We start from the raw sequence: 13671 nt of genomic DNA, 5'->3' as shown, positions 1-13671 counted from the left end.
TCCGAGTTAGGCTGAATGGAACTCTTTCCGTCAGGACAAGATTCATGCCCTGTTGCTTTTTCTTGTTCATCTTCACCACCTTCATCACCTTCATCTCCATCATCACCACCACCACTGGCACTAGAATGCTTGCAAGTTTCTTCTGTTTCTCCTTTGGTTATTTCACATTCTTCGTCAATTTTCTCTTCTTCAGCAGAAGCATTTTTCTGTTCTGCATTCTCTTCAATGGAACTCGTTTTTGGAGAGCTGCTCTTTTTACCTTCTGATGCTGCCTCTAAATCCACTCGATTTTCCCCATTTTCAAAGTGCTGTTCTGGAATTCCATTGACAGTAACACCTTTGGCAGCCTGATGGGATTCGTCTGTAATATGTGTCCCCTCATTGTCCCCATCGTCATCTGTGTTAGTCATATCATCAAAAGCTTGGTGTCTTGACTTGGTGTTGCCTAACAGTGTTCTCTTAGGCAGGTATTTCAGATGTTTGTGCTTGGTGAATTTGTTAGTAGTAAGAGAAGTATTAGCCAATGCAGCTGTCTCACATGGAGAACTCTGATACAGAAGAAAGAGGTAATGTTGCATAGAAAGAAAAGTAGTAGATAGTAAAGGAAGGATGACACCTATTCACATTAATGTAACTTAATCGTTATATAGCTTAACTGCAACAAGAAACAAGATGCAAATCAGGATGATGTGGACTCATTCAGTACATCAATTTTATCTGGTTTCAGTTCTCTAAAGCTTAATTCATCCTCTGCTTCCACTTATCTCTAAACTAAGCTGCCATATTCAAATAAAAAAGGGAATTTCTTTTCCTGTCCTTAAATCTAACAGAACTTTCTGGCTCATCTAGTTCAACATTCTGTTTTTAACCAGTCAGATGCTCCTGGTAGGTACTTCACTGTTTGTCCCTGCATCTAATACTCTGATGCGGACTGCCTCTGGAGACTGAAGGTTCCATTTGGTCGTAACAAAAGAGCCACTAAACAGACCTTTGAGTTTGTCTAATTATTTTCCAAGTTATCCAAGCTAGCAATTATCACTGTACTGCAGTAATGACTACTATAAGCAGACCACAAGTTGTTTGAAGAAGTATTTTCTTTTGTCTTTCTTGAATAAACTGCCACTTCAGCAATTTAACTGTACAACCCTGAATTATAACATTATGAAGGAAGATAAAAATTTCATAATTTATTTTTTTCCAAAACATTAACAAGTTTTTAAAATCAGTATCATACTCTCTTTAGCCTTCTTTTTGAACTTAAAAGCCCCAAACATTTTAACCTTTCTTAAGATGCGAGTTGGGTCCAACCCCTGATCGTTCAGTGCCCTTTTCTAGTTCTTGAAATAGCAAGGTTAAAACTGCACAATATGTGCTTGCATCATAACATAAGGATACACTGACACTGATTTTATATCCTTTTTCTAAAATGTGCCTTACTCTGAATTTGCATTTTTCACTTCCACTAAGTTCATACCTTTAAGTGGGGGTATTCAGATGTTACTAAGTTCAGTGTATCTCTCTAGTGGAGATGGAATTGAAATTCCCTTTTTATCTAAGCCTGCTCAGGCAGTAATTCTTCCCCCATTACAGGACCTTATATGCTTTCTCATCACCTCTCAAGACAGGCATTGATGCTTCAATCTTCTCACTTCAGTCCTTCCAATATAAAATATGAAGGTTCTCCTAATGTTAGTACAATGCTATCATTACAAAACAACCAGGTAGAAACCCATTGGTGTTCAGAATTACAAAGCTTTAAGTACCCGGTTTCTGCAGCACTTGCACAGGCATTAAAATTCTCATCAGCTGAGATAAAGAACAGAAACAAGACAGCTTACACAATGAAGGCTACAAGTTGAATGTAAAAAAAAACACACACAGAGACACGGTTGCATAATTCAAGTAATAAGAATAGATTAACCTACCGAAGGTCTTGAAAAAGTGTCTCTGGAAAGCTGTTTCTCCAATACAAGAAGCTTTTCTTGTAGGTATCTGTTTTTTAAGTGTAAATCTTCTACAACAGAATCTCGAGGGACAGCATACTGTGTCCTACATAAAAAGCATGTGAGATTGCAGAACCAGTGCATGACTTGACATACGATTTACATTTTTATAATTATTCTACTTAAACATGGGTAAGGATGAGTAGCATTAGATATGCACCAGCTTTTCTATAATGCACATGCTATCCTACAGCATTACATAAAATATACAGTGGTGCCCCGCAAGACGAACGCCTCGCAAGACGGAAAACCCGCTAGATGAAAGGGTTTTCCGTTTTGGAGGCGCTTAGCAAAACGAATTTCCCTATGGGCTTGCTTCGCAAGACGAAAATGTCTTGCGAGTTCCTGCGGGGTTTTTTTCCTTCCCCCCCCTTTTCCTAAGCCCTAAGCAGCTTATCAGCTGATCTGCTAAAAGCTGCTAAACCGCTAATAGCGCTAATCCGCTAAGCTGTCAATGGGCTTGCTTTGCAAGACGAAAAAACTGCTATACGAAGAGCCTCACGGAACGGATTAATTTCGTCTTGCGAGGCACCACTGTATTTATCCACACACATATTGATCTGATTCAGATGCAATGCTAAACTATGCTTTAGTTTTACATGCATAACTCTCGGACTTGTACACTACCCATTTCCCTCTCCTCCTCCAACATGACCATGAACAATTGATCAGAAGGTTTCACTTCCATTTTCAATTAACCACGATTAATCATTTCATCAGAACTCCTAAAAATGCATATTTCTGCACTGAACTTGTTAATAAGAGGGTGCCACAGAAAACTTTAATCCTCTTTTAAGAAATACCTGTTTGTGAAAAAGCAGCATTCCTCTCTAAAATATCAAGAGTAGCCTAATTTGAACATAAAGCTAACCCATAGCTGTTTAGCTAAAGTATGGTTTTTCTGAAAATCTGAACCCAGCTTACCACTTTACCCATATTTGTATCTGGCAACAAACCATATTGTGAAGCCACAATTGGTTATTGGGTTACAATGATTTGGAGTAACGCCCAAACCCCAAAGCTGTGCTTGACCATGGTTTGTTGAGCAAACTCACCCCAACCACTCACCAAGCTACAGTCATGAGGCAAGAGCAACTGCAAAGCAAACTAAGCTTTAGAAAAATAAGCTGTGGCTTGTTTGCCTGTCTGCTTCTTGAACAAAACCATGGTTAAAACAAACAAGTATCCAGCATTGTGTGTACATTAAAACTAACTAATGTAATTTTTTAATGCCATGCTTGTATTAATTCCTCAAAATGGTTAAAATGTTCAGTTTCCAGGAACAGTGCTCTCTTGAAATGTACTTAATATAATAAATCAAAAGTGCCTATTTAGAAAAGACCACAAAAAACAGAGCACTTTTAATTTCACTTTTTTTGTAGTATTTCTTACTTTAGGTGAACAATCTCATTCTCCAAATCTATATTTCGTTTTCGTAGCTCTTCCAGCTCTCTCTCTGATTCAGAGGCTCGTACTCCTACAACTTGATCAACAGTAACACCACAGCTCTTGAGTTTCTTCTGCAAAGCAATTTTTTCTTTATCCGCCCTGTAGTATTTAATGGATTTTCATTAATATAATGCTACATTTGCTTCCATACAAAATAACATTTGAAGATTAATTGGTCTGCTTAATCTGATGCATGCCTACTCAGAAATCATTCCTACTCAGTTGAATGAGATTCCCTCCCAGGAAATGTGTACAGGATTGCAGCCCTAGAAAACTGTGCCAATGGACTACATTTCAGAAAGTGCTGTCTGCAGCCTTATAGACATACAATACACTACTATAGCACAATGTCCTTGATCAATGAATAGTGGTATGTCATATTGCTGTGAGTTTTGTTAATTAAAGTAAGCTTACTTTGAAAAAAGTTCCTTTACTGTGTTTAACTGTTTGGCTAAGGACTCTACTTCCTTCTCCCTTTCTTTCAGTTTGTTCCTCATTCCTTCCATTTTCATCTGCCATTTCTTACTTTCCTCCCATCTAATTAATTCTTCCTTAGAGCTCTGCAAAATGATCAAAAACAAAAATGTAAAGTTCTCCAATTTTATTTCTAAAGCGTAAAATCATCCATATTTAAGTCTGCTTATTTTTCTTTAATAAATGCATGCATAAATGTTTGATGTGCTGCTTTTTCTATCCTCTTCACTGTGGAATCGAGAACCCTTTTTGGACAGACAGGACCAATCATGCTATCTGACCATTCATTCATTCATTCATTCATTTGAATTCTGCCTTTGGGGGCACAGCCTACCCAAGAAGCCTTGCAATATCAAAACAGTATAAAACACATCACACATACAACCTAGCATTAACAATGATCTTAAAACAGGGGTAGGCAACCTAAAGCCCGTGGGCCGGATGTGGCCCAATTGCCTTCTCAATCCGGCCCAGACAGTCCGGGAATCAGTGTGTTTTTACATGAGTAGAATGTGTGCTTTTATTTAAAATGCATCTCTGGGTTATTTGTGGGGCATAGGAATTTGTTCATTCGCCCCCCTCCCCCCAAAAATATATAGTTTGGCCCACCACATGGGCTGAGGGATGGTGGACCGGCCCACGGCTGAAAAAGGTTGCTGACCCCTGATCTAAAACAAAACTTTAACCACCACTACCCCAACCCTGCCCACAAAGTAATGCATTCATAACAAAACAAATACACCCCCCCAAAAAAAAAACCCCCAACATGACAGTGAGAAATGATGTAAGCTAAATTTATTTTAGTCGTGCATCTCTCATACCTTGTCCTCTCTTGGGGTTTTCATTTCTGACTCACCACTCTTCTTTCCTAGTTCACTTTCCAACTTCTTAATTTTTCTTTGAAGTTCCTCTATCAGGCTTTGCTCATCAGCTTTTCCCTGAAAAATTGGGAAAAGTTTAAACTAACTTTAAATTGCCATGCATCATGACTGTGGACATTGGGAGCATTTTAGCAGGTATCACCAATGTATAACCAGATGCGATATGCAAACTCCATTGAAATGAATGCAAAATACACAGTGGCTGTCTTTTCTGGATTATGCTCTTAATTAGAGAAGCACTGGCTCTAAGAAATGATTATATATATTATACACACACATACACAAACACACACACATATACACAGGCACACACACATTAAGCGAAAATGCAAGCGTTCTACACATGCAAATATTCTTCATTCAAATAACCAAGTTTAATGCTTCAAGTATATAAATAAGATTATAATTAAGATTTAAAGAAGACACAAGCACAGATACATAGATAAGCTGGCTGATTTGCACTTAATCACAGTTGCCAGGTTTTTATTTATTCGATTCAATTATATATTGCAAACTCAGATAAATATATATGCAGTGTACAAAATTCTCAATTAGAACTGAAACGTTAAGATGATTTGCTGCAGTGCAAAACCAGCCAATCAGTGACTCAAGAAATATGCAATTTATTTGTATACTACCAAAACAATGTTCTTTGTTTTATAATTCAAAATATATTTACCTGAATTGCATTGGTTAACCTTTTAATCCGCTTTTTCAGTTCTTCATTTTCTTTTTCCATCTCTTCTTTCTCCTTTAGAAATTTAGTGTGGGCTTTAACTTTTTTCTGAAGCTCATGATTTAAATCATCCACCTCATCTAGTAATGAATTCTCTTTATTTTTGCTTAGCTTGAGAGCATCTTTAAGTTTTGAAAGTTGGTCATTTAAATCTTCTAACTGAATCTAAGAAAAGAATTTTTTATGATATATTATTTCAGGACTGCCAACAAAATGAACAAAGAAACGAATGGCAATGCATGCCATGTCAGACAATAAAAATCTTTGCTAATATTGGGTGATATCATGGTCAATTAAACCCAGAACGGATCCACTGAAAACAACATACAAGTCAAATGATCTCTATTTGTCTACTCTGAATGTGACTAATCTTAGAAATCACCTACTAAAAACAAAGTTCTAAAAACCCTGACCATGTATATTTGTGACCAAAAAAAAGCTAAAAGGAGAGACCCTTAACTACACCAAATACTCAGTTGCATTAAGACTCTATTCTGCTGGATTCAACATCAAAAGCTGGGGCCGTTGGTGCATCAAGCCCAGTATGATCAATTCTTCTAGGCAGCACCTGTCTTTTGGAAAGTTACAAACTGAAATAATTTTAGTGGCAATGCTAGAGATACAATCCAGAAATATATGTACGCAAAAGGACTTGGTTCACCACATAGCAGCCCTATTACCACATAGTAAGTAATTGCTGAACTGCAAGCCTAAATTCAGCCATTTTTTTCTAAACACCAATAAAGTATTATGATGTATCCATTTACTGTTCTTCTAGGGAAGAAACCATGCAAAACCATGGGTAGTATCCCATACATCTTGCAATCCATGTGCCAGGTTTCAAGGAAGCACACGTCTGGTTTTTTGTGGAATAGACTATGATTACAAACACATTAGCAGTGTACCTTGATCACAGTAATATGGAACACCGTTTCATTCAATTTTGTGCAGGAGGCCCACACACAATGTGGTGAAATTAAGTAGCAGTGTCTGGGAAAGTGCATCATGGGGCTTTTAACAATCAAAAGTACTATTTGATGACTGGAAGATAGAGCAGCGTATTGGTGTCTGCAATGCTCACGGTGACATCTATCCCCTCTGGTGTTCTGCTTTCACATTAAGCCAATATAGGTAAGACTTCACTTCCTGCTCACCCTCAGTTCCTTTGTTTGCTTGTCAACGATCTGCTGAACGTTCATGTGTGCCTCTTTTTGTGATGCTACAGAAATAATCTGTTGTTCTGCAGCAGCTGTCATTTCTGCTCGGAGCTCCAGAAGTGCTTTACTCAAAGCCTGAAAAATATTTATCAATCTTAAAAATGATAAATTTGATGAAAAACAATAAACACAAATACTTATAACATCTAGGTCTAAATTTTGCAGTTATATGCCTATGTGCTTTGCTGGACAGCTGAAAAAAGCAAGCAATTATTTTTTTAAAAACCCAACAGGGATAAAAGGCAGGAGTAAGATATATGTCTATGACACAAAGTGGGAAAAGGTTAACAGTACATAGAGTTAATATTAGGTTTAAATAATAAAGTAGCCTAATATTCAACAAGCTCTTTGCTTAATATATTGCCATTATTTCTGGTGGGAGTTAACATAAGGCAGTAAGAAGAGCCATGCTGGTTCAGACCAGTGGCTCATCCAGTTGGGGTAACCCAGTCAGATTGGGGGGGGGGGTTACAAATAATAATAATTGTTCAGCATCCTGTTCTCACAGTGGGAAACCCACAAGCAGGATTTGAGCACAAGAGTATTCTGCCCTCCTGTGCTATCCAGCAACTGGTTAAGTGTTTGGCGTGAAGTTGAGCCCACGACATTCAAAAAGTTATAGAATTCAAGCCAATGTTCCCTCAATTAATTCTTTATTGTTCTTATTTCACAAAAGTGTCTAAAATATACTAGACACTGTAAGAAAAATGAGTAGGTCCCTGCAGAGAGACTCACAATAAAAAAGGTGAAATAATTCTGGTTTGTTAGAGAAAATGAGCTGGTTTTCACCCAATTACTACTTTCCATGCTTACCTTCTGCTGTTTCTCTTTTAAGGCTAGCTGATTCTTCAGCCGTTCCACTAGATTTTTCATTGTAGTTGTTGGAGCTCTATTATTTGCTTCTCTTTGGGCCTCCAGCTCCAGTTTTGCATTCAGTAATTCTTTCTCCATCTGTGACAACAAACTTCTTAGCTCATCCACTTCATCTTTCAATTTTTTCACTTCAGCTGCATGCTTCTCTTCAAGCCTAGCAGAGCAAAATAATAAATAATAATGACATCCATTGGCAAAATTGAGCGAGTTCCAGATGGACTAACTAGGCTGAAGTATTGCATCGTTTTGATTATAATTATACATTATTACCAACAGCAGCCTAGAGGAGCAACACACTGTCAAACTGTCCTTGTGATAAGCAAAGTCAGCTGTGTTCTCTCATTTATTTTCTTCATAGCTCATTAACAAACAAATGTCCTCACATTATTTCACCTCGTGGCTCAAAAATCTACTGTTCAAAACATATGCTTGGGAGGAGAATCATCAGGGTAGTCCATGCCACCACCCACCGCATAAAAATCCTGAGAGCTCTGCCAGATGTCTGCTTGTTAAGTTTCATGTTTGAATGGGGTTTATCAAAGCTGAATCTAATGCATGTGACCCAGAAATGAGGAAACTGGCTATTCAGATCTTGTGGGACTCCGTTTCCATCAGCCCCATACAGCGAAGCCAATGGCCAAGGAGAATGAGAACTGTTGTCCAGCAACATCTAGAAGGTCATGGGTTGTCCAGCAATATCTAGAAGGTAATGGGTTTTCCACCCAACTGTACATTGATTCTGTGATGACTGCAGAGACCAGTGAATGGGTTCCAACTGACCAAACCTTCCAGTAATTTGAAGGCAAGTAGTTACAATCCAGTCATGTATACCTAAATCTAATTTGGGGAGAAAGACACTATATAACAACCGCAGTGACAAGAGGTTAATTATGGAGGGAAGAATACCGTCTACATAATGCTTATTCCAGAGCAATGAAGCTGAACTAAATAGGACTACAGGCTATGGACTACAACCAATTTTATTCTTTCAACGAAATCCTATAAAAACCAAAGGGTGGTATACAACAAAGCAGTTCCACTAGGCCAAGCAATGAAACTTATTCTCCCTCTCCTCTCCCCATGCGGTCCATAAATATGTTCTGGGGTTCCCCCAGAGCAGGTTGGGGGGCCTGGTGGGAAAGGAAGCTCCATAGTTTAGCCAAAAGGGCTTGTGCAAGAAGAACTGTTAGTTGGACACTGCCAAATGAACTGATCTTTTCAACATACCTTTAAAAGATATTATTATTATTATTATTATTATTAATTAAATATATATACCGCCGTATACCTGGGGGTCTCAGGGAGGTTCACATAAAAAGATCACAGTATATAAAATAAAAATAAAAGCAATAACCCAATAATATGCCCCGCCCCCCACCAAAGAGCCACATTTTAAAAGGGTATGGGATGTTGATCAGGTCAACCAAAGGCCTGGTTAAAAAGGAACCTTTTTGCCTGCCGCCTAAAGGTGTATAATGAAGTACTCCTGAAAACAAAAATAACCCATTATTTTTATATAATGATAATGAGCTCTATGTTTAAGCTGAATGCTTACCTCTACGATTATTTATATATTTTAGCCAAGATTTTCTAAAGATTCATGAAACATGACGACTCTCAAGATCTCAGCAGATCATTTACAGAATGAAGTATAATTCTAATCTACACTTACTGGACCCTGATGTTATCAAATTCCTTGATTTTTGCCAAAGTAATCTGCTTTTGTTTCTGCAATTCGGACGATGTTTTCTTTAATTTGTTCAGAAGGGATGCAAGGGAACTGTCCTGTTCTGCTACAGTTTGCTCCATCTCTGCCAGACGAATTAAATGTTTATTTGCTGGGACAGCTAAAGATGGCTTTTTCACCAACTCCTGTGGAACAAAACAGGTTATCTAATGAATAAATATTCCATTCTTTGTTTGATATTACTGTTTAACTCATATCCTGGATGTAATGTATAAGCTAAGATGCATGATATATTTGCATCTTAAGTAAGTTGAGGTACTGTATGGCTCATTTGCCCTTATTTACCTGGTAAATTCTTGAAATATAACCATGTTTTTCATTTGCATGCTGTGAAGCCCTAACAATAGCTTGTCTAAAAAGAGTGTTTTACAAAAATTCCTAAAAATGGTTTCCAGAAATCCTTTTTATTACCAGTGTGTTTTATTACTTTTCTATCATCAGGAATGCAGTACACTATGGCACTGATGATATCATCAGAAAGGCACCTTTGTTGGTTTAAACATTGGGCCACAGTCACAGGATATGAAGTCATCACTGCAAATTTGGGGCCCAGTTCCTTAAGAGCTTTATATGTCAACTCGTCACTAATGGTGCCCCAAAGGCTGCAGAAAGTCAGTGGAATCCTGATGGAACTCAATGGCTGGATCCCAAGTGCTCCTGGTGTGAGCAGACATTGATTCAGCTCACTCAACGGGTGGGACAGTGATCTGCATTGACTTCCCACTCCATATGCATTCCTCTTTAAAAACAAAAAAACAATTCCCAAGGTTGTCTCCAACCCATGGGACCAGTGTTTTGATTGGGGGGTGGGCAGCTGTAACAAGACAGCTTCCACAAATTACTTTACATCAGAACTTGCTGGATCCAAGCCAAAAAGGATAAGAAATCACCATATTTCAATTCTGTCCCCATCTTATCTTTATCCCCCAAATCCTCAAATGCAGAAATCATGAACAAAACTTATACTTACTAATGCAGTTTGCTTGAATTTGTTAAAAGAACTGTCAGCATGTATATCTAACTTTTGATGTAGCACTCTGAGGTCGTCTTCATGTTTCTTTGCAATTTCCTCTTGTTCCTAAATAGTGCAAATATATATATATTTGTTTCTGTGTCCATTCTATTCTACAAAAATTTCAAATAGTTACTAATCTTATCACACTAAATGCAAAAGAAACTGAAAAGGATGTCCACAACAAAAGGCAATACTCTTCAAGTTTTCCAAACACAGAAGTCATTTTTAACTTCCTTTACTTCCTTATGCTACATATTCAGGACTTTTCCCCATGAATGGCACTCAGAATAATGCAGTCCCAAGTCATGTTGGAAACACCAATTCACACAAATGGCACCTCTGTGCCACCACTGCCCAGTTCAAATGGCCCTGTGTAACCCAGCATTTTCCATTCATTCATTCATTAAAAAAATTCTACAATGCCCTTCAATTCAAAATTTCCAGGGCTGTTTACAATAACAGCTCATGCATTTTGTATTGTAAATACCTCTCTTGCTTTGGCCAAAAGGTGTTGGTACTTTTTCAACACTTCCTCTTTTTGATTTAATCTTGCTTGCATATTTGCAATTGTCTGGTACGCAATTTTTAGAGCACGAGGAGAGGCAGCAGAGTCCTCTTCTTTTGGTCCAAGCTCTGCTATTATTTTCTCTCTCTCTGATGATGCTGGCAACCGAAGTCTCAGTTCATTTATGATCCTGTCTCTGGATAAGATACTTTGCTCCGCTTTCCACAAAGCAGCTTCTTTTTCTTTCAGTTTCTGTAATAAAATAAATCTCTGTTACGAAAAATGACAAATATAATTGAGAGGATTTCTTCTTCCTTTTTCAACATGGAGAAAAGAGTGGGGAAATAAAGGCAAGTGGGGAGCTGTGAAAAACAAGAGGCAGGGGCAGGACCAGAATAGGTAGGTAGGTAGATGGTAGATGATAGATAGATAGATAGATAGATAGATAGATAGATAGATATATTATTCATTTTTAGGTCAAGAGAACTAGACAACCAACAAAGAACATCACAGAATAGCTGTTTTAATCAAAGGCAGGACCAACTGAAGTGCATTCTGGGAGCTACCTGCTTCCCAAGACATTGTTCCTGCCTTTGACCACCAGGTGGAGTCAAAGCCCAACCTGATAGCCTGGCGTCTTCATTACATATCTTTAAGTGCAAGGCCAAACTGTTTCTCTATAACCAAGCCTTTGCCTGAGTAACATTCTGCGGTCTTTTAAATGGGTTTGTAGAAGAAATTATTCGGATTTTTTTTTCTTTTTGTTCCATTATGAATTTTATGTTCTCATCTTATATTTTTACGTTGTGAATCACTGTGTGATCCTTGGGTGAAAGGTGGCAGACAAATTTAATAAATAAAAGGTAAAAAAAAAAAGATTTTAAAAATTGAACAGCTGTGCCGCCTTCTGGAGTGAGAGGAAGGAGCAATGCAACTAAAGATACCTTCCTCTGCCGGAGGCAAAATCTCCACTCTATAAATCACTAAAAGCATATGATTCAGTTAGCTGAACAATCCAATCACCTCTTCTAAGGATTTGCAGGTGGTTTGCACTTCCAGGATAGTTCGGATGTGTTCTCGTATTTTCCTTAGAGCTTGCTCAAGCTGATGTGCAAGGGGCAAGCTGGGGTCTGGAACTGATCCTGTAGCTTCATCAAACTGCAGAGAAGAAAACAGAAAGGTGTTTTGCGCAGGCAGGCGGAGACCCCCACCCCCAACCCCAGACGACAGCCGGGTGGAATAGTGACACTTGAAGTGTTATGGGACTTATCAGTACGAAATCAGGTACCTTCTGAGCGGTTCTAATTATGTCCTTCTGCTGACGGTCATAAGTGTCAAGCTGACGTTCTAATTCTACTTCTCTTTGTTCCCAGGCCAACTGCCGCTCCTCATGGAACTACAAGATTTAAGGGGTTTAATAAGGACTGTACACAGCCTCTGAGAGCAGCACAAATATATGCTAGATACAGGAACATTTTTCACGTTACATGCAGCAAAACCTTTGTAGGAGTTTTCTCTGCAGAATTTCTAAAGTTACACTACTTTTTTAACAAACCAATACTGCAACACCACTAGCTTTTCTGTACCTTGCTCTGCTGTACAATTTCTTCTTCCAGGTTATTAATGGTACGTTCGTATTCAGAAAGGATATTGTTCAAATATTTAATCTCTTCCTTTTTCTTGGCTAATTCACGGTTCAGTTTAAGGTCCTGAAGACGAAGCTCTTCAATTTTCATATGCCATTCAATTACCTGACAATACACAAATGACCAAATCTGACAACAATTTAAGGACCAAACTGATTCCAAATAATGCCAAACTACTGCAGAAAAAAAGATGAACTAGCTCATTGTGGTGTTTCTCTCAAAAATCAGGAGAATTTGGTTGAAAGGAGTGGTGGTTGGGAAAAAATACATAACCACGTAGAATCCTTGGTGCATGGGTAGAGGCACAAGCAAGCATCTCATGAATTCTTTGCATTTTGGCCCAGATTAACAAAATGAAGAATGTGTGCATGTGATTAAATATGAATACAAAAGAATCTGAGTGATGAAGCACTAATGGAATACAACACACATTCAAATGGGGGTGACTGACATTTTTACAGTGGAAATTGACATTCTGTCAATTGACATTGATAAGCAGATGCTGCTTTTCCCTCTTGGCTAATCAAGGCAATAAAAATGAAAAATCAAATCAAACAAACCCCTAAACTTTATCTGAACTGAGAGTCAATTCTCAAATATATAGTTAAAGTTGTAATATTGCAAACCTTCTGTGCTCCTCTTGTATCTTTCAATGTGGCTATTAGTTCTTCTAATCCTTTTAACTTTGTCTCCAGCTCCAGTGCTCTGTTCTCTGCGTTTCGGCGCTCCTGCTGAGCAAGCTGGACCTCATCCATGGTCTTAAGTTTGTCATTCTGAAGCTGAATCATAGTTTTGGAGAATTTCTCCTGCTGAGCCAGGGGCAAAGCACCACTGAATTGTCGTCGCAATGACTGTACAGTCTGGCGGAGATGCTTAGCTCTATTCCTCCCCTCGAGTCGTGTATAGTACAATGCTTGCTCTTTATCATCCAGTTTCTGCTCTAGGCGCATATTAGCCACCTCCATCTTCTGAAGTTTTGATATGGCAGCCTCTAATTTGGCCACAGCAGTGGCTTCACTAACCTGAAGGGCCACGATATGCTGATGTAATTTTGCAACAAGTGTTTTTTCATCTGATTGTGCCTGAATAGCAAGTAAGATAATATATATATATATAATCAAATGC

At 38.3% G+C, this 13671-nt stretch overlaps 1 protein-coding gene across 4 annotated transcripts in view; it reads right to left on the bottom strand.

The window, feature by feature from the left end:
• Window positions 1-13671, bottom strand: part of CEP290 (centrosomal protein 290) — a 49418-nt gene that overhangs the window by 9067 nt on the left and 26680 nt on the right. For all 4 annotated transcript variants that reach the window (XM_079993435.1, XM_079993434.1, XM_079993436.1 and 1 more), the window contains 14 exons: window positions 13173-13628; window positions 12487-12651; window positions 12189-12296; window positions 11924-12058; window positions 10883-11152; window positions 10351-10458; window positions 9306-9505; window positions 7574-7787; window positions 6698-6835; window positions 5487-5708; window positions 4748-4864; window positions 3867-4012; window positions 3396-3551; window positions 1926-2049 (listed from right to left, as the gene is read on the bottom strand). In XM_079993435.1, the coding sequence (XP_079849561.1) occupies window positions 1926-2049; window positions 3396-3551; window positions 3867-4012; window positions 4748-4864; window positions 5487-5708; window positions 6698-6835; window positions 7574-7787; window positions 9306-9505; window positions 10351-10458; window positions 10883-11152; window positions 11924-12058; window positions 12189-12296; window positions 12487-12651; window positions 13173-13628 (2559 nt within the window). The remainder of the gene's footprint in view (window positions 1-1925; window positions 2050-3395; window positions 3552-3866; window positions 4013-4747; window positions 4865-5486; window positions 5709-6697; window positions 6836-7573; window positions 7788-9305; window positions 9506-10350; window positions 10459-10882; window positions 11153-11923; window positions 12059-12188; window positions 12297-12486; window positions 12652-13172; window positions 13629-13671) is intronic.

The sequence above is a fragment of the Podarcis cretensis genome (genome assembly GCF_951804945.1).
Source record: "Podarcis cretensis genome assembly, chromosome: 10".
Classification (NCBI taxonomy): Eukaryota; Metazoa; Chordata; class Lepidosauria; order Squamata; family Lacertidae; genus Podarcis; species Podarcis cretensis.
This window is presented reverse-complemented; position numbering and strand designations above follow the sequence as displayed.